The 20,827-nt window shown below is 40.6% G+C and overlaps 2 protein-coding genes across 2 annotated transcripts in view; both read right to left on the reverse strand.

Moving 5' to 3' along the window:
- Positions 1-8,533, reverse strand: part of LOC311099131 (stonustoxin subunit beta-like) — a gene marked incomplete at its 5' end in the record, with an annotated part of 13,188 nt that extends 4,655 nt beyond the window's left edge. Inside the window, 3 exons of the mRNA XM_084139788.1 lie at positions 3,917-4,090; positions 5,098-5,271; positions 8,529-8,533. Of these exons, the coding sequence (XP_083995914.1) occupies positions 3,917-4,090; positions 5,098-5,271; positions 8,529-8,533 (353 nt within the window). The remainder of the gene's footprint in view (positions 1-3,916; positions 4,091-5,097; positions 5,272-8,528) is intronic.
- A 186-nt stretch (positions 8,534-8,719) lies between these two features.
- Positions 8,720-20,827, reverse strand: part of LOC311141278 (NACHT, LRR and PYD domains-containing protein 3-like) — a 203,409-nt gene continuing 191,301 nt past the window's right edge. The window contains exons 2-8 of the mRNA XM_084176555.1: positions 16,686-16,802; positions 16,262-16,346; positions 15,904-16,132; positions 13,690-15,484; positions 13,244-13,417; positions 11,070-11,243; positions 8,720-8,981 (exon numbers count right to left, since the gene is read on the reverse strand). Of these exons, the coding sequence (XP_084032681.1) occupies positions 8,792-8,981; positions 11,070-11,243; positions 13,244-13,417; positions 13,690-15,484; positions 15,904-16,132; positions 16,262-16,346; positions 16,686-16,802 (2,764 nt within the window). The 3' untranslated portion in view covers positions 8,720-8,791. The remainder of the gene's footprint in view (positions 8,982-11,069; positions 11,244-13,243; positions 13,418-13,689; positions 15,485-15,903; positions 16,133-16,261; positions 16,347-16,685; positions 16,803-20,827) is intronic.

Genomic DNA, 20,827 nt, shown 5'->3' on the forward strand with positions numbered 1-20,827 from the left:
GTGTGTGTTTATGTTTGTCCAGTGTGTGTGTGTGTCTAGTGTGTGTGCGTGTGTGTGTGTGTGCGTCCTTTGTGTGTGTGTGTGTCCTTTTTGTATATATGTGTGTGTGTCCAGTGTGTGTGTGTATGTCAAGTGTGTGTTTGTGTGTCCAGTGTGTGTGTGTGTGTGTCCAGTGTGTGTGTGTGTTTGTCCAGTGTGTGTGTGTCCAGTGTGTGTGTGTCCAGTGTGTGTGTGTGTTTGTCCAGTGTGTGTATGTATGTCCATTGTGTGTGTATGTCTAGTGTGTGTGTGTGTATGTGTGTGTGTCTAGTGTATGTGTGTGTCTAGTGTGTGTGTGTGTGTGTCCACTGTTTGTGTGTGTCCAGTGAGTGTGTGTGTGTGTCCAGTGTGTGTGTGTGTGTCCAGTGTGTGTGTGTCCAGTGTGTGTGTGTGTGTGTGTGTGTGTGTGTGTGTGTGTGTGTGTGTCCAGTGTTTGTGTGTGTGTCTGTCCAGTGTGTGTGTGTATGTGTCCAGTGTGTGTGTGTGTGTGTGTGTAAGTGTTTGTCCAGTGTGTGTGTGTTTGTCCAGTGTGTGTGTGTGTCCATTGTGTGTGTGTGTGTGTGTCCAGTGTGTGTGTGTGTGCGTGTGTGTGTTTGTCCAGTGTGTGTGTGTGTCCAGTGTGTGTGTGTGTCCAGTGTGTGTGTGTGTGTGTGTCCAGTGTGTGTGCGTGTGTTTGTCCAGTGTGTGTGTGTGTGTCCATTGTGTGTGTGTGTGTCCAGTGTGTGTGTGTGTGTGTGTGTGTGTCTAGTGTATGTGTGTGTGTCTAGTGTGTGTGTTTGTGTCTGTCCAGTGTGTGTCCAGTGTTTGTGTTTGTGTGTCCAGTGTGTGTGTGTGTTTGTGTGTGTGTGTGTGTGTGTGTGTGTCCAGTGTGAGTAAGTCTGTGTGTTTGTGTGTGTCCAGTGTGTGTCTAGTGTGTGTGTGTTTGTGTCCAGTGTGTGTTTGTGTGTTTGTGTGTGTCCAGTGTGTGTATGTGTGTGTCCAGTGTGTGTGTGTGTTTATGTTTGTCCAGTGTGTGTGTGTGTGTAGTGTGTGTGCGTGTGTGTGTGTGTGCGTCCTTTGTGTGTGTGTGTGTCCTTTTTGTATATATGTGTGTGTGTCCAGTGTGTGTGTGTGTCCAGTGTGTGTACTATACACATGCACACACACACACACACACACACTGGACACACACACACACACCCTGGCCACACACACACTGGACACACACACACACACACACACACACACACACACTAGACACACACTGGACACCCACACACACTGGACACACACACACACACACCGGACACACACACACACACACACACACACACACACACACACACACACACACACACACACACACACACACACACACACCGGACACACACACACACACACACACACACACACACACACACACACACACACAGTCGTTATATAACTTAGTCCAAGTGGTGGTCAGAATGTTTGTCTTAACTAGCCTGATAACTCCAACATGTCTGATATGAACATTGACATAAACCCTCTACATACTTGAGTTTCTCCAGTCTGCAGTGTGGATCCTCCAGTCCAGCAGAGAGCAGTCTGACTCCTGCGTCTCCTGGGTGATTGTTACTCAGGTCCAGCTCTCTCAGGTGTGAGGGGTTTGACTTCAGAGCTGAGACCAGAGAAGCACAGCCTTCCTCTGTGACTAGACAGCGCGACAGCCTGCAAAGACTCAAATCATATTAAAACCACACTGCTGTTCTTTGGTGGTCAAAATAGTGGCAGTATATTTTTTCAACATATTCAGATATATCAGTGTCCTGAAACTTGCCATATCTATTCATAAATTAATGAATCATTATTAGAAATGACAAATTATCAAAGTATTACTTGTAGATAGAAAAATGCATATTACAAATATTTGAGTAGACTGACCAGAGCAGTTTAAAAAGCAGTATCAGTCAAAAGACAGACAGTGAGGTATCAGATTTAGATTGTATTGAGTATACAGTCCACACCATATATATTTTGACATTGAAGATAACATTTTAAATGTGGCTCTATACTCCAGCATTTTGGATTTGAGATCAAATGTTTCATATGAGGTGACAGTATATAATGTCACCTTTTATTTGAGGGTATGTGTGTGTGTCTAGTGTGTGTGTTTGTGTCTGTCCAGTGTGTGTCCAGTGTTTGTGTTTGTGTGTCCAGTGTGTGTGTGTGTTTGTGTGTGTGTGTGTGTGTGTGTGTGTCCAGTGTGAGTAAGTCTGTGTGTTTGTGTGTGTCCAGTGTGTGTCTAGTGTGTGTGTGTTTGTGTCCAGTGTGTGTTTGTGTGTTTGTGTGTGTCCAGTGTGTGTGTGTGTGTGTGTCCAGTGTGTGTGTGTGTTTATGTTTGTCCAGTGTGTGTGTGTGTCTAGTGTGTGTGCGTGTGTGTGTGTGTGCGTCCTTTGTGTGTGTGTGTGTCCTTTTTGTATATATGTGTGTGTGTCCAGTGTGTGTGTGTATGTCAAGTGTGTGTTTGTGTGTCCAGTGTGTGTGTGTGTGTGTCCAGTGTGTGTGTGTGTTTGTCCAGTGTGTGTGTGTCCAGTGTGTGTGTGTCCAGTGTGTGTGTGTGTTTGTCCAGTGTGTGTATGTATGTCCATTGTGTGTGTATGTCTAGTGTGTGTGTGTGTGTGTGTGTGTGTGTGTGTCTAGTGTATGTGTGTGTCTAGTGTGTGTGTGTGTGTGTGTGTCCAGTGTTTGTGTGTGTCCAGTGAGTGTGTGTGTGTGTGTGTCCAGTGTGTGTGTGTGTGTCCAGTGTGTGTGTGTCCAGTGTGTGTGTGTGTGTGTGTGTGTGTGTGTGTGTGTGTGTGTGTGTGTGTCCAGTGTTTGTGTGTGTGTCTGTCCAGTGTGTGTGTGTATGTGTCCAGTGTGTGTGTGTGTGTGTGTAAGTGTTTGTCCAGTGTGTGTGTGTTTGTCCAGTGTGTGTGTGTGTCCATTGTGTGTGTGTGTGTGTGTCCAGTGTGTGTGTGTGTGCGTGTGTGTGTTTGTCCAGTGTGTGTGTGTGTCCAGTGTGTGTGTGTGTCCAGTGTGTGTGTGTGTGTGTGTCCAGTGTGTGTGCGTGTGTTTGTCCAGTGTGTGTGTGTGTGTCCATTGTGTGTGTGTGTGTCCAGTGTGTGTGTGTGTGTGTGTGTGTGTGTCTAGTGTATGTGTGTGTGTCTAGTGTGTGTGTTTGTGTCTGTCCAGTGTGTGTCCAGTGTTTGTGTTTGTGTGTCCAGTGTGTGTGTGTGTTTGTGTGTGTGTGTGTGTGTGTGTGTGTCCAGTGTGAGTAAGTCTGTGTGTTTGTGTGTGTCCAGTGTGTGTCTAGTGTGTGTGTGTTTGTGTCCAGTGTGTGTTTGTGTGTTTGTGTGTGTCCAGTGTGTGTATGTGTGTGTCCAGTGTGTGTGTGTGTTTATGTTTGTCCAGTGTGTGTGTGTGTCTAGTGTGTGTGCGTGTGTGTGTGTGTGCGTCCTTTGTGTGTGTGTGTGTCCTTTTTGTATATATGTGTGTGTGTCCAGTGTGTGTGTGTGTCCAGTGTGTGTACTATACACATGCACACACACACACACACACACACTGGACACACACACACACACCCTGGCCACACACACACTGGACACACACACACACACACACACACTAGACACACACTGGACACCCACACACACTGGACACACACACACACACACCGGACACACACACACACACACACACACACACACACACACACACACACACACACACACACACCGGACACACACACACACACACACACACACACACACACAGTCGTTATATAACTTAGTCCAAGTGGTGGTCAGAATGTTTGTCTTAACTAGCCTGATAACTCCAACATGTCTGATATGAACATTGACATAAACCCTCTACATACTTGAGTTTATCCAGTCTGCAGTGTGGATCCTCCAGTCCAGCAGAGAGCAGTCTGACTCCTGAGTCTCCTGGGTGATTGTTACTCAGGTCCAGCTCTCTCAGGTGTGAGGGGTTTGACTTCAGAGCTGAGACCAGAGAAGCACAGCCTTCCTCTGTGACTAGACAGCTTGACAGCCTGCAAAGACTCAAATCATATTAAAACCACACTGCTGTTCTTTGGTGGTCAAAATAGTGGCAGTATATTTTTTCAACATATTCAGATATATCAGTGTCCTGAAACTTGCCATATCTATTCATAAATTAATGAATCATTATTAGAAATGACAAATTATCAAAGTATTACTTGTAGATAGAAAAATGCATATTACAAATATTTGAGTAGACTGACCAGAGCAGTTTAAAAAGCAGTATCAGTCAAAAGACAGACAGTGAGGTATCAGATTTAGATTGTATTGAGTATACAGTCCACACCATATATATTTTGACATTGAAGATAACATTTTAAATGTGGCTCTATACTCCAGCATTTTGGATTTGAGATCAAGCGTTTCATATGAGGTGACAGTATATAATGTCACCTTTTATTTGAGGGTATTTTAATACATATCTGTTTCACCATTTAGAAATGAAAGCACTTTATGTATATAGTCCCCCTATTTGACGAAGTCATAAGTATTCTAACTAATTCACTTATAGTGTATTAAAGTAGTCAAAAGTTGAGTATTTGGTCCCAAACTCGTTGGTTGCATTTGCAGTTTGTTTTGGTTGTGTTTTGGGATATGTTTTGTCCAATAGTAACTGAATGGTGGATGATGACTGGAGTAATTTTCTGTCTAAGTGAGTAGATAACATGTTTCTAAACACTACTAAATTAATCCTGATGATGCTATGATTAAGAAAAATCATGAATGAATCATGAATAATAATGAGTGAGAAAGTTACAGAGGCTATAACAAAACATGCTAACCTCTCACCATTAACATCAAATAAAAGGTGACATTCTGTACTGTCGCCTAATATGAAACATTCTATCTCAAATCCAAAATGATGGAGCATAGCACCAAATGTAAAACTGTAATCTTCACTGTCCAAACACATATGGTGTGGACTATGTGTGCCTGGTAAACACATGTGGATCTGGTGAACAGTTATCACTTGTTGACCAACTACAGGAATACTGACCTCAGAGTCTCCAGTTTACAGTGGGGATTCCCCAGTCCAGCAGAGAGCAGCTTCACTCCTGAATCCTTCAGGTCATTGTTACTCAGATCCAGCTCTCTCAGGTGTGAGGGGTTTGACTTCAGAGCTGAGACCAGAGAAGCACAGCCTTCCTCTGTGACTAGACAGCCTGACAGCCTGCAAAGAGTCAAATCATATTAAAATCACACTGCTATTCTTTGGTGGTTAAAATAGTGGCAGTATATTTTTTCTACATATTCAGATATATCACTGTCCTGAAACCTGCCATATATATTCATAAATTAATGTATCATTATTAGAAATGACAAATTATCAAAGTTTTGCTTGTAGAGAGACAAATATAAAAGTACAAATACAGTGGTGTGAAAAAGTGTTTGCCCCCTTCCTGATTTGTTATTTGTTTGCATGTTTGTCACACTTAAATGTTTCAGATCATCAAACAAATTTAAATATTAGTCAAAGATAAAATGCAGTTTTGAAATGAAGGTTGTTATTATTAAGGGAAAACAAAATCCAAACCTACATGGCCCTGTGTGAAAAAGTGATTGCACCCCCCCTGTTATAACACAACTCAACTGTGGTTTATCACACCTGAGTTCAATTCCTCTAGCCACACCCAGGCCTGATTACTGCCACACCTGTTCTCAATCAAGGAATCACTTAAATAGGACCTGCCTTACAAAGTGAAGTAGACCAAAAGATCCTCAAAAGCTAGACATCATGCCGAGATCCAAAGAAATTCAGGAACAAATGAGAAAGAAAGTAATTGAGATCCATCAGTCTGGAAAAGGTTATAAAGCCATTTCTAAAGCTTTGGGACTCCAGCGAACCACAGTGAGAGCCATTATCCACAAATGGCGAGAACATGGAACAGTGGTGAACCTTCCCAGGAGTGACCGGCCGACCAAAATGACCCCAAGAGCGTAGCGACGACTCATCCAAGAGGTCACAAAAGACCCCACAACAACATCCAAAGAGCTGCAGGCCTCACTTACTCAGTTAAAGTCAATGTTCATGACTCCACCATAAGAAAGAGACTGGGCAGAAATGGCCTGCATGGCAGAGTTCCAAGACGAAAACCACTGCTGAGCAAAAAAACCATTAAGGCTCGTCTCGTTTTTGCCAGAAAACATCTTGATGATCCCCAAGACCTTTGGGAAAATACTCTGTGGACTGACGAGACACAAGTTGAACTTTTTGGAAGGTGTGTGTCCCATTACATCTGCCGTAAAAGTAACATCGCATTTCAGAAAAAGAACATCATACCAACAGTAAAATATGGTGGTGGTAGTGTGATGGTCTGGGCCTGTTTTGCTGCTTCAGGACCTGGAAGACTTGCTGTGATAAATGGAACCATGAATTCTGCTATCTACCAAAAAATCCTGAAGGAGAATGTCCGGCCATCTGTTCGAGCCCTCAAGCTGAAGCGAACTTGGATTCTGCAGCAGGACAATGATCCAAAACACACCAGCAAGTTCACCTCTGAATGGCTGAAGAAAAACAAAATGAAGACTTTGGAGTGGCCTAGTCAAAGTCCTGACCTGAATCCTATTGAGATGCTGTGGCATGACCTTAAAAAGGCAGTTCATGCTCTCAAACCCTCCAATGTGGCTGAATAACAACAATTCTGCAAAGATGAGTGGGCCAAAATTCCTCCACAGCGCTGTAAAAACATCATGGGAATTCAAATGTTTGATTGCAGTTGTTGCTGCTAAGGGTGGCCCAACCAGTTATTAGGTTGTAGGGGGCAATCACTTTTTCACACAGGGCCTGGTGGGTTTGGATTTTGTTTTCCCTTAATAATAACAACCTTCATTTCAAGACTGCATTTTGTGTTTACTTGTGTTATCTTTGACTAATTTTAAATTTGTTTGATGATCTGAAACATTTAAGTGTGACAAACATGCAAACAAATAAGAAATCAGAAAGGGGGCGAACACTTTTTCACACCACTGTAAAACTGTAAGCTTCACTGTCCAAACACATATGGTGTGGACTATGTGTGCCTGGTAAACACATGTGGATCTGGTGAACAGTTATCACTTGTTGACCAACTACAGGAATACTGACCTCAGAGTCTCCAGTTTACAGTGGGGATTCCCCAGTCCAGCAGAGAGCAGCTTCACTCCTGAATCCTTCAGGTCATTGTTACTCAGATCCAGCTCTCTCAGGTGTGAGGGGTTTGACTTCAGAGCTGAGACCAGAGAAGCACAGCCTTCCTCTGTGACTAGACAGCCTGACAGCCTGCAAAGAGTCAAATCATATTAAAATCACACTGCTATTCTTTGGTGGTTAAAATAGTGGCAGTATATTTTTTCTACATATTCAGATATATCACTGTCCTGAAACCTGCCATATATATTCATAAAGTAATGTATCATTATTAGAAATGACAAATTATCAAAGTATTGCTTAAAGAGAGAAAAATATAAAGTACAAATATTTGAGTAGACTGACCAGAGCAGTTTAAAAAGCAGTATCAGGCAAAAGACAGACAGTGAGGTATCAGATTTAGATTGTATTGAGTATACAGTCCACACCATATCTAGTTTGACAGTGAAACTGACATTTTAAATGTGGCTCTATACTCCAGCATTTTGGATTTCAGATCAAATGTTTCATATGAGGTGACAGTATATAATGTCACCTTTTATTTGAGGGTATTTTCATACATATCTGTTTCACCGTTTAGAAATGAAAGCACTTTATGTATCTAGTCACCCCATTTGAAGAAGTCATAAGTATTCTAACTAATTCACTTAAAGTGTATTAAAGTAGTCAAAAGTTGAGTATTTGGTCCCAAACTCATTGGTTGCATTTGCAGTTTGTTTTGGTTGTGTTTTGGGTTATGTTTTGCCCAATAGTAACTGAATGGTGGATGATGACTGGAGTAATTTTCTGTCTAAGTGAGTAGATAACATGTTTCTAAACATTACTAAATTAATCCTGATGATGCCATGATTAAGAAAAATAATGAATGAATCATGAATAATAATGAGTGAGAGAGTTACAGAGGCTACAACAAAACATGCTAACCTCTCACCATTACCAATAACAGAGGGGGTATGATCCTTGTTCCTCTGTAACTTTCTCATTCATCATCATTCATGATTCATTCATGATTATTCATAATCATGGTAGCATCCACATGAATGTAGAAGTGTTCAGAAACATCTTCTATTCTTACTGACAATACAAGTGAAGTGACTCCAAAATGACAGGACATTATCCACCATTCAGTTTCTATTGGGAAAAACATCATCCAAAACACAACCAAGACAAACTGCAAATGCTTTCAACAAGTTTGTAGAATCACAAGCTTGATGTAATCACTGCAGGTAAGGAATATGGGACCAAATACTAAACTTATGACTACTTTAAAACAATATAAGTGAATATGTCCAAATAATTACGACATATACAAATGGGAGTACTAGATACATAAAGTGCTATCATTTCTAAACAGTAACACAGATATGTATGAAAATATCCTCAAATAAAAGGTGACATTATATACTGTCGCCTAATATGAAACATTATATCTCAAATCCAAAATGATGGAGTATAGCACCAAATGTAAAACTGTAAGCTTCAATGTCCAAACACATATGGTGTGGACTATGTGTGCCTGGTAAACACATGTGGATCTGGTGAACAGTTATCACTTGTTGACCAACTACAGGAATACTGACCTCAGAGTCTCCAGTTTACAGTGGGGATTCCCCAGTCCAGCAGAGAGCAGCTTCACTCCTGAATCCTTCAGGTCATTGTTACTCAGATCCAGCTCTCTCAGGTGTGAGGGGTTTGACTTCAGAGCTGAGACCAGAGAAGCACAGCCTTCCTCTGTGACTAGACAGCCTGACAGCCTGCAAAGAGTCAAATGATATTAAAACCACACTGCTATTCTTTGGTGGTGAAAATAGTGGCAGTATATTTTTTCAACATATTCAGATATATCAGTGTCCTGAAACCTGCCATATCTATTAATAAATTAATGAATGTTTCATTATTAGAAATGATCATATATTGATTGTAGAGAGAAACATGTATAGTACAAATATTTGAGTAGACTGACCAGAGCAGTTTAAAAAGCAGTATCAGTCAAAAGACAGACAGTGAGGTATCAGATTTAGATTGTATTGAGTATACAGTCCACACTATATCTATTTTGACAGTGAAGCTAACATTTTAAATGTGGCTTTATACTCCAACATTTTGGATTTCAGATCAAATGTTTCATTTGAGGTGACAGTATATAATGTCACCTTTTATTTTAGGGTATTTTCATACATATCTGTTTCACCATTTAGAAATGAATCACTTTATGTATCTAGTCCCCCTATTTGAAGAAGTCATAAGTATTCTGACCAATTCACTTATAGTGTATTAAAGTAGTCAAAAGTTGAGTATTTGGTCCCAAACTCGTTGGTTGCATTTGCAGTTTGTTTTGGTTGTGTTTTGGGTTATGTTTTGCCCGATAGTAACTGAATGGTGGATGATGACTGGATTAATCTTCTGTCAAAGTGAGTAGATAACATGTTTCTAAACACTACTAAATTAATCCTAATGATGCCATGATTAAGAAAAATCATGAATGAATCATGAAGAATAATGAATGAGAAAGTTACAGAGGATACAACAAAACATACTAACCTCTCACCATTAACATCAAATATAAGGTGACATTCTGTACTGTTGCCTAATATGAAACATTTTATCTCAAATCCAAATTGCTGGAGCATAGCACCAAATGTAAAACTGTAAGCTTCACTGTCCAAACACATATGGTGAGGACTATGTGTGCCTGGTAAACACATGTGGATCTGATGAGCAGTTATCACTTGTTGACCAACTACAGGAATACTGACCTCAGAGTCTCCAGTTTACAGTGGGGATTCCCCAGTCCAGCAGAGAACAGCTTCACTCCTGAATCCTTCAGGTCATTGTTACTCAGATCCAGCTCTCTCAGGTGTGAGGGGTTTGACTTCAGAGCTGAGACCAGAGAAGCACAGCCTTCATCTGTGACTAGACAGCGTGACAGCCTGCAAAGAGTAAAATCATATTAAAACCACACTGCTATTCTTTGGTGGTGAAAATAGTGGCAGTATATTTTTTCAACATATTCAGATATATCAGTGTCCTGAAACCTGCCATATCTATTAATAAATTAATGAATGTTTCATTATTAGAAATGATCATATATTGATTGTAGAGAGAAACATGTATAGTACAAATATTTGAGTAGACTGACCAGAGCAGTTTAAAAAGCAGTATCAGTCAAAAGACAGACAGTGAGGTATCAGATTTAGATTGTATTGAGTATACAGTCCACACCATATCTATTTTGACAGTGAAGCTAACATTTTAAATGTGGCTCTATACTCCAGCATTTTGGATTTGAGATCAAATGTTTCATATAAGGTGACAGTATATAATGTCACCTTTTATTTGAGGATATTTGAATACATATCTGTTTCACCGTTTAGAAATGAAAGCCCTTTATGTATCTAGTCCCCCACTTTTGAAGAAGTCATAAGTATTCTGACCATTTGACTTATAGTGTATTAAAGTAGTCAAAAGTTGAGTGTTTGGTTGTAAACTCATTGGTTGCATTTGCAGTTTGTTTTGGTTGTGTTTTGGGTTATGTTTTGCCCGATAGTAACTGAATGGTGAATGATGACTGGAGTAATTTTAATAATGAGTGAGAGAGTTACAGAGGATACAACAAAACATGCTAACCTCTCACCATTAACATCAAATAAAAGGTGACATTACATACTGTTGCCTAATATGAAACATTTTATCTCAAATCCAAGATGCTGGAGCATAGCACCAAATGTAAAACTGTAAGCTTCACTGTCCAAACACATATGGTGTGGACTATGTGTGCCTGGTAAACACATGTGGATCTGGTGAACAGTTATCACTTGTTGACCAACTACAGGAATACTGACCTCAGAGTCTCCAGTTTACAGTGGGGATTCCCCAGTTCAGCAGAGAGCAGCTTCACTCCTGAATCCTTCAGGTTATTGTTACTCAGATCCAGCTCTCTCAGGTGTGAGGGGTTTGACTTCAGAGCTGAGACCAGAGAAGCACAGCCTTCCTCTGTGACTAGACAGCGTGACAGCCTGCAAGAGTCAAATCATATTAAAACCACACTGCTATTCTTTGGTGGTGAAAATATATTTTAAAAACATTTTCAGATACATCAGAGTCCTGAAACCTGCCATATCTATTCATATATGTATATATACACTATCAGTCAAAAGTTTGAACACACCTACTCATTCAAATTAGTAAAAAAAAACATTGTAGAATAATAGTGAAGACATTATAACTATGAAATAACACATATGGAATCATGTAGTAACCAAAGAAGTGTTAAACAAATTAAAATATATGTTATATTTGAGATTCTTCAAATAGCCACCCTTTGCCTTGATGACAGCTTTGCACACTCTTGGCATTCTCTCAACCAGCTTCATGAGGTAGTCACCTGGAATGCATTTCAATTATCAGGTGTGCCTTCTTAAAAGTTAATTTGTGGAATTTATTTCCTTCTTAATGCGTTTGAGCCAATCAGTTGTGTTGTGACAAGGTAGGGTTGGTATACAGAAGATAACCCTATTTGGTAAAAGACCAAGTCCATATTATGGCAAGAACAGCTCAAATAAGCAAAGAGAAACGACAGTCCATCATTGCTTTAAGACATCATTGCTTTAAGACATGAAGGTCAGTCAATAAGGAACATTTTAAGAACTTTAAGAACAAGTGCAGTCACAAAAACCATCAAGCGCTATGATGAAACTGGCTCTCATTAGGACTGCCACAGGAATGGAAGACCCAGAGTTACCTCTGCTGCAGAGGATACGTTCATTAGAGTTACCAGCCTCAGAAATTACAGCCCAAATAAATGCTTCACAGAGTTCAAGTCACAGACACATCTCAACATCAACTGTTCAGAGGGGACTGTGTGAATCAGGCCTTCATGGTCGAATTGCTGTAAAGAAATCACTACTAAAGGACACCAATAAGAAGAAGAGACCTGCTTGAGCCAAGAAACATGAGCAATGGACAATACACTGGTGAACATTTGTCCTTTGGTCTAGAGTCCAAATTTGAGATTGTTGGTTCCAACCGCTGTCTCTTTGTGAGAAGCGGTGTGGGTGAACGGATGATCTCCACATGTGTAGTTTCCACCGTAAAGCATGGAGGAGGAGGTGTTATGGTGTGGGGGTGCTTTGCTGGTGACACTGTCTGTGATTTATTTAGAATTTAACCACACTTAACCAGCATGGCTACCACAGAATTCTGCAGCGTCACGCCATCCCATCTGGTTTAAGCTTAGTGGGACTACCATTTGTTTTATAACAGGACACTGACCCAACACACCCCCAGGCTGTGTAGGGCTATTTGACCAAGAAGGAGAGTGATGGAGTGCTGCATCAGATGACCTGGCCTCAACAATCACCCAACCTCAACCCAATTGAGATGGTTTGGGATGAGTTGGATCGCAGAGTGAAGGAAAAGCAGCCAACAAGTGCTCAGCATATGTGGGAACTCCTTCAAGACTGTTGGAAAAGCATTCCAGGTGAAGCTGGTTGAGAAAATGCCAAGAGTGTGCAAAGCTGTCATCAAGGCAAAGGGTGGCTATTTGAAGATTTTCAAATATAACATATATTTTGATTTGTTTAACACTTTTTTGGTTACTACATGATTCCATATGTGTTATTTCATAGTTTTGAGGTCTTCACTATTATTCTACAATGTAAAAAAAATTTAAAATAAAGAAAAAACCTTGAATGAGTAGGTGTGTCCAAACTATTGACTGGTACTGTATATAAATGAATGAATGTATCATTATTAACAGTAGATAACATGTTTCTAAACACTACTCAATTAATCCTTGTGTGTGTGTGTGTGTGTGTCCAGTGTGTGTGTGTCCAGTGTGTGTGTGTGTGTTGTCCAATGAGTGTGTGTCCAGGTTGTGTGTCTAGTGTGTGTGTCCAGTGTGTGTATGTGTGTGTGTCCAGTGTGTGTGTGTATAGTATGTGTGTCCTGTGTGTGTGTGTGTGTCCAGTGTGTGTTCAGTGTGTGTGTGTTCATTGAGTGATACAGGAATATTGACCTCAGAGTCTCCAGTTTACAGTGGGGATTCCCCAGTCCAGCAGAGAGCAGCTTCACTCCTGAATCCTTCAGGTCATTGTTACTCAGATCCAGCTCTCTCAGGTGTGAGGGGTTTGACTTCAGAGCTGAGACCAGAGAAGCACAGCCATTCTCTGTGACTCCACAGCCTGACAGCCTGACAGAGAGATGATCATGATTTCACAAACACACTGTTAATTTAACACCAGTAGTGTAGAAGGACAATGGCAGATGCATTTGGTTTATTCTCTTAAACAACATATAGATTCATCTTCTGTCTCCTAGAATTGTATGGTCATATTGTTATACTAATGTGAACATCAATGCAGTGATTCAATATGTTTTTCAATATAGTATTATATACATACTATAATATATATTTTTCTCTAAACTGATGATTAGTACTTAAATATACATTTATTTACTCACAGAGCAGCTCTGGAGGCTTTGACCACTGGCAGCAGCCTCAGAAGACCTTCCTCTGATCTGGAGTATTTCTTCAGGTCAAACACATCCAGCTCCTTTTCTGAAGTCAGCAACACAAAGACCAGAGCTGACCACTGTGCAGGTGACAGTTCTTCTTCTGAGAGACTTCCTGAGCTCAGGTAGCTTTGGATCTCCTCCACTAGAGAATGGTCATTCAGTTCATTCAGACAGTGGAACAGATTGATGCACCTCTCTGGAGAGGGATTCTCCCTGATCTTCTCCTTGATGTACTTGACTGTTTCTTCATGGCTCTGTGAGCTGCTTCTTGTCTTTGTCAGTAGACCTCGTAAGTACTTCTGATTGGACTCCAGTGAGAGGCCCAGAAGGAAGCGGAGGAAAAGGTCCAGGTTTCCTGTCTCACTTTGTAAGGCTTTATCCACAGCACTCTTGTAGAAGGTAACTTTACGCTTGTGTCTGATCCTCACAGAAAAGTTACTGGACGTTGATTGAGGTTTGGCCATTAGATTCTCATTGTTGTTGATGAATGAGAGGAACACATATACAGCAGCCAGAAACTCCTGAATGCTCAGATGCACGAAGCAGTACACCTTGTCCTGGTACAGAACACATTCCTCTTTAAAGAGCTGTGTGCACAATCCTGAGTACACTGAGGCTTCATTGACATCAATGCCAGCCTCTTTCAGGTCTTCTTCATAGAAAATCAGATTGCCATTCACAAGCTGTTGAAAAGCCAGTTTTCCCAGTGACAGAATGCTCTCTTTATTCCAGTGTGGACCTGTCTCTTCTTTCCCAAGATACTTTTCATTCTTCTGTTCGGTATGAAACTCCACAAGGTCTGAGTACATCTCAGTCAGAGTCTTGGGCATCTCTTCTCTCTTGTCTGTACTCAACATGTGTTCAAGGACTGTTGCAGAAATCCAACAGAAGACTGGAATGTGGCACATGATGTGGAGGCTCCTTGATGTCTTTATGTGTGAGATGATTCTGCTGGCCAGGTCCTGATCACTGAATCTCTTCCTGAAGTACTCCTCCTTCTGTGGGTCATTGAACCCTCGTACCTCTGTCACCTGGTCAACACACACTGAAGGGATCTTATTGGCTGCTGCAGGTCGGGTAGTTATCCAGAGGAGAGCAGAGGGAAGCAGATTTCCCGTGATGAGATTTGTCAGCAGAACATCCACTGAGGTTGACTCTGTGACGTCACAACAGATATTGTTCTTCTGGAAGTCTAGGGGCAGTCGGCACTCATCCAGACCATCAAAGATGAACAGAACTTTGTACTTGTCGTAGTTGGAGATTCTTGATTCTTTGGTTTCCTTAGAGAAGTGATTGAGAAGTTCAATCAAAGTGTGTTTTTCCTTTTTCATCAAATTCAGCTCCCGAAAAGGGAATGAAAATACAAATTGGACATCCTGATTTGCTTTTCCTTCAGCCCAGTCCAGAATGAACTTCTGCACAGAGACTGTTTTTCCAATGCCAGCGACTCCCTTTGTCAGCACAGTTCTGATAAGTTTGTCTTGTCCAGTTAAGGGTTTGAAGATGTCGTTACATTTGATTGCAGTCTCTGGTCTTGCTTGTTTCCTGGTTGTTGTCTCAATCTGTCTCAGCTCATGTTCATTATTGACCTCTCCTGTTCCACCCTCTGTGATGTAGAGCTCTGTGTAGATCTTATTGAGAAGTGTTGGGTTTCCTTGTTTAGCGATCCCCTCAAATACACATTGAAACTTCTTCTTTAGATTAGATTTGAGTTCAGGTTGGCAAATCACAGCAAGCTCATCTGAATGAAGAAATAACACAGAGGATATTAATATTATGTCTGTTTTAATGGCTACACTATTGTAAGAATGTTTTATAAAGTTTAAATTATAATCATTTTTTCGCTTAACTGACTGTATAAATGTTTTCATAATGCATTCCACACTGGTGTGACTGATTGTATTATTATTGGTATTATCTCTCTCTCTCTCTCTCTCTCTCTCTCTCTCTCTCTCTCTCTCTCTCTCTCTCTCTCTCTCTCTCTCTCTCTCTCTCTCTCTCTCTCAACACAACACATTATTCTGCTACTTGATGAGGTCACTAGGGGTTGTGTTAAGGCTGCTACAATATCACTGAGTTACACAGCTACTTTAGCTGTACTTTAGCTACAGCTTTTAAATGTTCTAAAACAGCATTCAACATGAGGCAGACAGCTCTTACTTTTCTCCAGTGTGTCAGCAAGCTCCTTCTGGTTCATTTTCCTCAGGACGTGCAGTGTGATCTTCAGAGCCCCCTCTCTGGCACTGCTCTCCTGCTTCTCATCTTCAGCATCCACCACTTCCTTATCCTGCTTCTGACTCTCAAAGCCTTCTGGGAGTTCTGGACTAAGAATCCTCTTGAACATATTCAGCTCGTTCTTCACAAATGTCATAATATTCTCTTCAAGCAACTGAAATAAATCAAGTAAATAAGTTAAGTAAGAGTCTAAATGCTTTCTCATTAACATATTAATGAATAATTGACAGAACAACTTTACTTGAGGTAAACAAAAACAAATGTACATAACAGGACCACATACACTGAATATGGAGGCCAGGTCTGTTTGATGACTCTGGGAAGACTGACCACTGAGAATCTCTGACTCTGATCTCTCCTGTTGGTTTCTGGGGACAAAACATGAGATTACATCTCCTCATCCAGGGAGTGCACACACACACACACACACACACACACACACACACACACACACACACACACACACACACACACACATAAACACACACACACACACACACACACACACACACTCACACACTCACACACACACACACAGGGAGGGAATGTTGTGTTTGTTTAATATTGTTTCAGGACTATGAAAATGGAAAAAAGGTTTAGCCTATGGATTATGAAAACAACAAAAATAAATGGGAAAATGGGAGAGGAGAAATGACTAGAGACAGTGTTGTTTAACTCACTGACCATGACCCATGAGTTCTTCTTACCTTTGTTCAGTAGAAATGTCTCCCTCTCTGAAGTCTATAGGTTTACCCATAGACCAGTCACTCTTCATGGACACACAGCTGGGTACAGGGGAGGCTGGTCTCTCCTGCTTGATTGGACTTCAACACAACAGAGACAAACATTACATCTCTCATCTACTCTGAGCTCAGATGGGGAAACAAGAGTTTCATTCCAAAACGCTATATATCCATTTTCAGAAATGTTGGTCAATTAGCTTTTATTGTTTAAATAAATTATTGAACCACTACAAGGCTTTATAAAGGCGTCTAAAGTGGGTAAATTCCACTTAAAGTTTCGGACTTGATTTGCCCTAATGAAAAATGGATCAGCCCTTACGAAAAATGCCCCTTATTTATAATCCACATAAAAATGCACATTTGCTGTTGCTGCAGGATTATGTTCCTGCTGTGAGAAACTGGGTCAAATTAAGATATTGCATCTGTAAGTGCATTCATCTTAAAATATCTAGGTGAGACAACCACATATCACAGTCAAACATACAGGATACGAACATTACATTCCAGCTAAACATTGGATATAATTGGATATAAAGTGTTTTGGAAAAAAAACTCATTTTCATGCACATCTAAAATCTAGAACATTATATTGAAGCAATCATTCTGATTTTTTTGCATATAGCGTTTTGGAATATAAATTCTTAAACAATATTGTCAACTCACCCAAAGAGACTCATTTTAGAGACAGGGCCCCCCTCCTCTCTCTCCCCAGAGAGACTCATTTTAGAGGCAGGGCCCCCCTCCTCTCTCTCCCCAGAGAGACTCATTTTAGAGGCAGGGCCTCCCTCCTCTCTCTCCCCAGAGAGACTCATTTTAGAGGCAGGGCCCCCCTCCTCTCTCTCCCCAGAGAGACTCATTTTAGACCACTCACCCCTAAACAGAGATGCAGCATGTTGGTTGTGGGTAACACAGTGACAACTAATTATTGAAGGTCAATTGTTCTATTTTATTCATTATCTCTTAGAAATAAAACAGTTTACTAACAGATACATCCAAACAGTCAGATGATTTAATGCAATGACTTTTTCTAGCCCAATGACTCCTCAAAACCCGCCCACAAGGCCTGAAAACTAGGACAAAACATAGCCCCTGATAGGCCTACATCTTATTTCAGACAGCCTCCAGTAGCCTGGGCAAGATGTAGGCAAGATGTAAGCTGAATGATTTAGCAGCTTGCTTAGTTCAAATTGACAGACTAATTTATTTAACATGAATAGCAAGGCGATTTTGAGGTAGGAAGTGCTTCTGTTGCCCAGTAGCCTGCTGGAATAGGCTACTGAGAATGGGGTCGTAATTTCAATCACTGAATCAAATTTTAATAATATGGATATGAACTGAATAGGTCCATGCTTGTCAACAACAGCCAGGTTATTTTGTTTACCTGTAGCCTAATCTGGCTGACTGTTACCTTCAATCTAATGCATTCTAACATCTGATCAGCAATTGAGATAGAACTGTGACCATGGTGACACTTTAACTTCCAATTGAATTAACTAAACATGGCCATTATTAATTGCATAATAACACAAGGCTACAACAACAATAAACTGAAGTTAAAGGCTATTTATTACATCTGTTTGCCAGCTCCAGGTTGGCTACACAAGTGGCACAAAATGATTTGCAACGACTCCAGTCATTTCAACATATTTATAGTATAAAATGGCAGGCTACAGTTGCCTAGACAGGCATAACAATTAATAGGCTACTTGATGGTCAACAGATCTATCATTCTCCACATTTAATGTCTGTTTCATTGTGGAGTTTTTCTCATAACAGAAGCACATGATGGAGTTCCATAACTTTCATTTCTAATTTCCACTCGAGAGACCCAACAACTGAGCATGTGTAAAAACCTTCGCATGATATGGTTTTCCATAAGCAAAGTCGACATTAGAATGCAGTTTAAACCACCTCCGACAGAATGTATCTAACGTGCTCTAGAGTGCCTAAAGTAGTTTTCCTGTGATTTGTCACCTTATTTCTTGATGTGCATCAGTTCTACACCGTTAATATGTTTTATGGAAAAAGGGTTGTAAAATAGGTCTCCTTAATGACAATGATAATAGCCTACCTTATAACACTAAGGCCTACTGATTAGTTTCCACTTTGAAAACTGCTGTCTGTCAGCAACTAAGCTCAAGTAGCAGTTCTACTAACTAGTAATATCGCATTCCAGGTATTCATTCTCTTACTCTGTCCTTTAAAACAGATTATTGTTCAGAAATACTTAGAAATACTCACTTTATTTTTTAGTTCTTTCCATATAGTGTTTTCTGCTCTGTCGTCTCAAAATGGATCCTGTAAAAAAAAAAACATTTACTTTCTGTTTCACTCAGCCGTCTCCCCACCCTGATAATAAAGTGTTTTATTGGTATCTTCCACTAGATGGCAGTAAACACCTGCTGTAACTAGACTTTACAACAGTAAGTGTTCGGTTTCTTGGTCCTGGTGACTCCTGGGAAGTGTCCCAGAGGAGGAGTGCTGACCTAGGATCAGGTCCCCCTGTCCATGTAATCTTATTCATTATGATTGTTTTGTCTCATGTCTCTTTATATTCATATACCCTGGGGACCATGTAGCTGGATTGAAATCACCTTGTTTTATAACCTTCTTTGTTGCTCAGTGGTACTTCAATTGGCCGGACCATGCCCAATTCTTTCACACAGTAATGCTCCAGCATCCACTCAGAGCTTATGCATCTAATGCATTCCTCAAATACTGCAGAGTTGTTGAGCAAGTCCCTGAGATCGTCATCTTCATCCACGTTTATTTGCTTATTTGTAAGATGAAACCTGAGGGGATCACTGTAGTGTGTCATAAATGCATCAAAAATGGTTCTGAGGTCCTCAACAATGCTATTCTGTACCGTAGCTGGGATGCTGATTCCTGATTTTCAAAATAAAAAGACAGATATTGATTTTGAGACCTTCAATTAGCTGCTCAGTGTTGATCTCTGTGGCTTGAACATATTCAGCCTCTGGCAGACTCTCTACATCACTCATGTCATCTTCAATGGGATCAGTCCCCGTCTCAAATTCATGATGAGGGCAATTCTCATCTAAGTTGGGGCTTAAAAGCTCTGTGGTTTTGGTAGATGTGTGACCGATAGGCGCTGAAACATCTATTTCTTTTCCCACACCCATTAAGTCCACAGGTAATTAGACAATGTGGTTCATGCTGGTGATAGAGGCCAATATGTGTGAGTCGTCTGGACACAGAGAAAGTATGCTCATTGCAAAGTGGACAATTGAAGAGAGTTGGCATTCTTCAGAAAGATTGTGAACCTTGGAATGATGGGATGGAATCATGGAGATCATTGGTACTCAGCCACTTGCTTGCAGACATCATCAAGGGACCAGTCTTCCACAGCCACACTCAAATAAAAGTTGACACATAGCGCAAAAGTGAAATGTATTAGTGTTGAGGCTAAAACAAAACCTATCCCACTCTTTCCAGACAACCACCTTTCCTCCTAATTTGTATTTATGGTTGTTCCATAACGAAGCAGAGTTTGTCAGGAAAGGTGAAGATGTCTGTCTCTTATTTATCTGACGCCATATTTCTTAGTATGGGACATTATGGGATTCTGCAGTCCCACATTTAAGTGTTGACTCAGATAATATGATGCTCCAAATGGGGCATTAAGTTATTCTTCCATGTCAACCCAAATTGGCCTATTAGAGTTCTCAATAAAGAGAGTCTATTTGGGCAGTTATAAAGGCGTCTTGCTATAATTACATGTTAGGGAGCTTTAATCCTCCCTTCTAAATATTTACCTGTAATCTAGCTTGGTTCATCCTGGCCCTTTTAATAGTCCAAATGAATCATTTTGTCTATGGTGTTAAAGGTGTAGGCAGGTATGGACAGTGGAAACATGCTGATGATGTAATTCAGTTTAGGAGCTTTAACCATCTTTATAACATGTGGCCTACCCCACAATGAGATTTGTAGCTTGTCCCAGTTCTTCAACTGGAGTTGAATTTTGTTCAAACACTGTATTGATTGATTGATTGACTGCAAATATATTCATTCACCATTCAGTTAGTATTGGAAAAGACTAAAGGAATTACACAGAACACACAATAATCAAACTGTATTGATTGATT

Source organism: Coregonus lavaretus, assembly GCF_964263955.1.
Source record: "Coregonus lavaretus genome assembly, chromosome: 2".
NCBI classification, from domain to species: Eukaryota; Metazoa; Chordata; class Actinopteri; order Salmoniformes; family Salmonidae; genus Coregonus; species Coregonus lavaretus.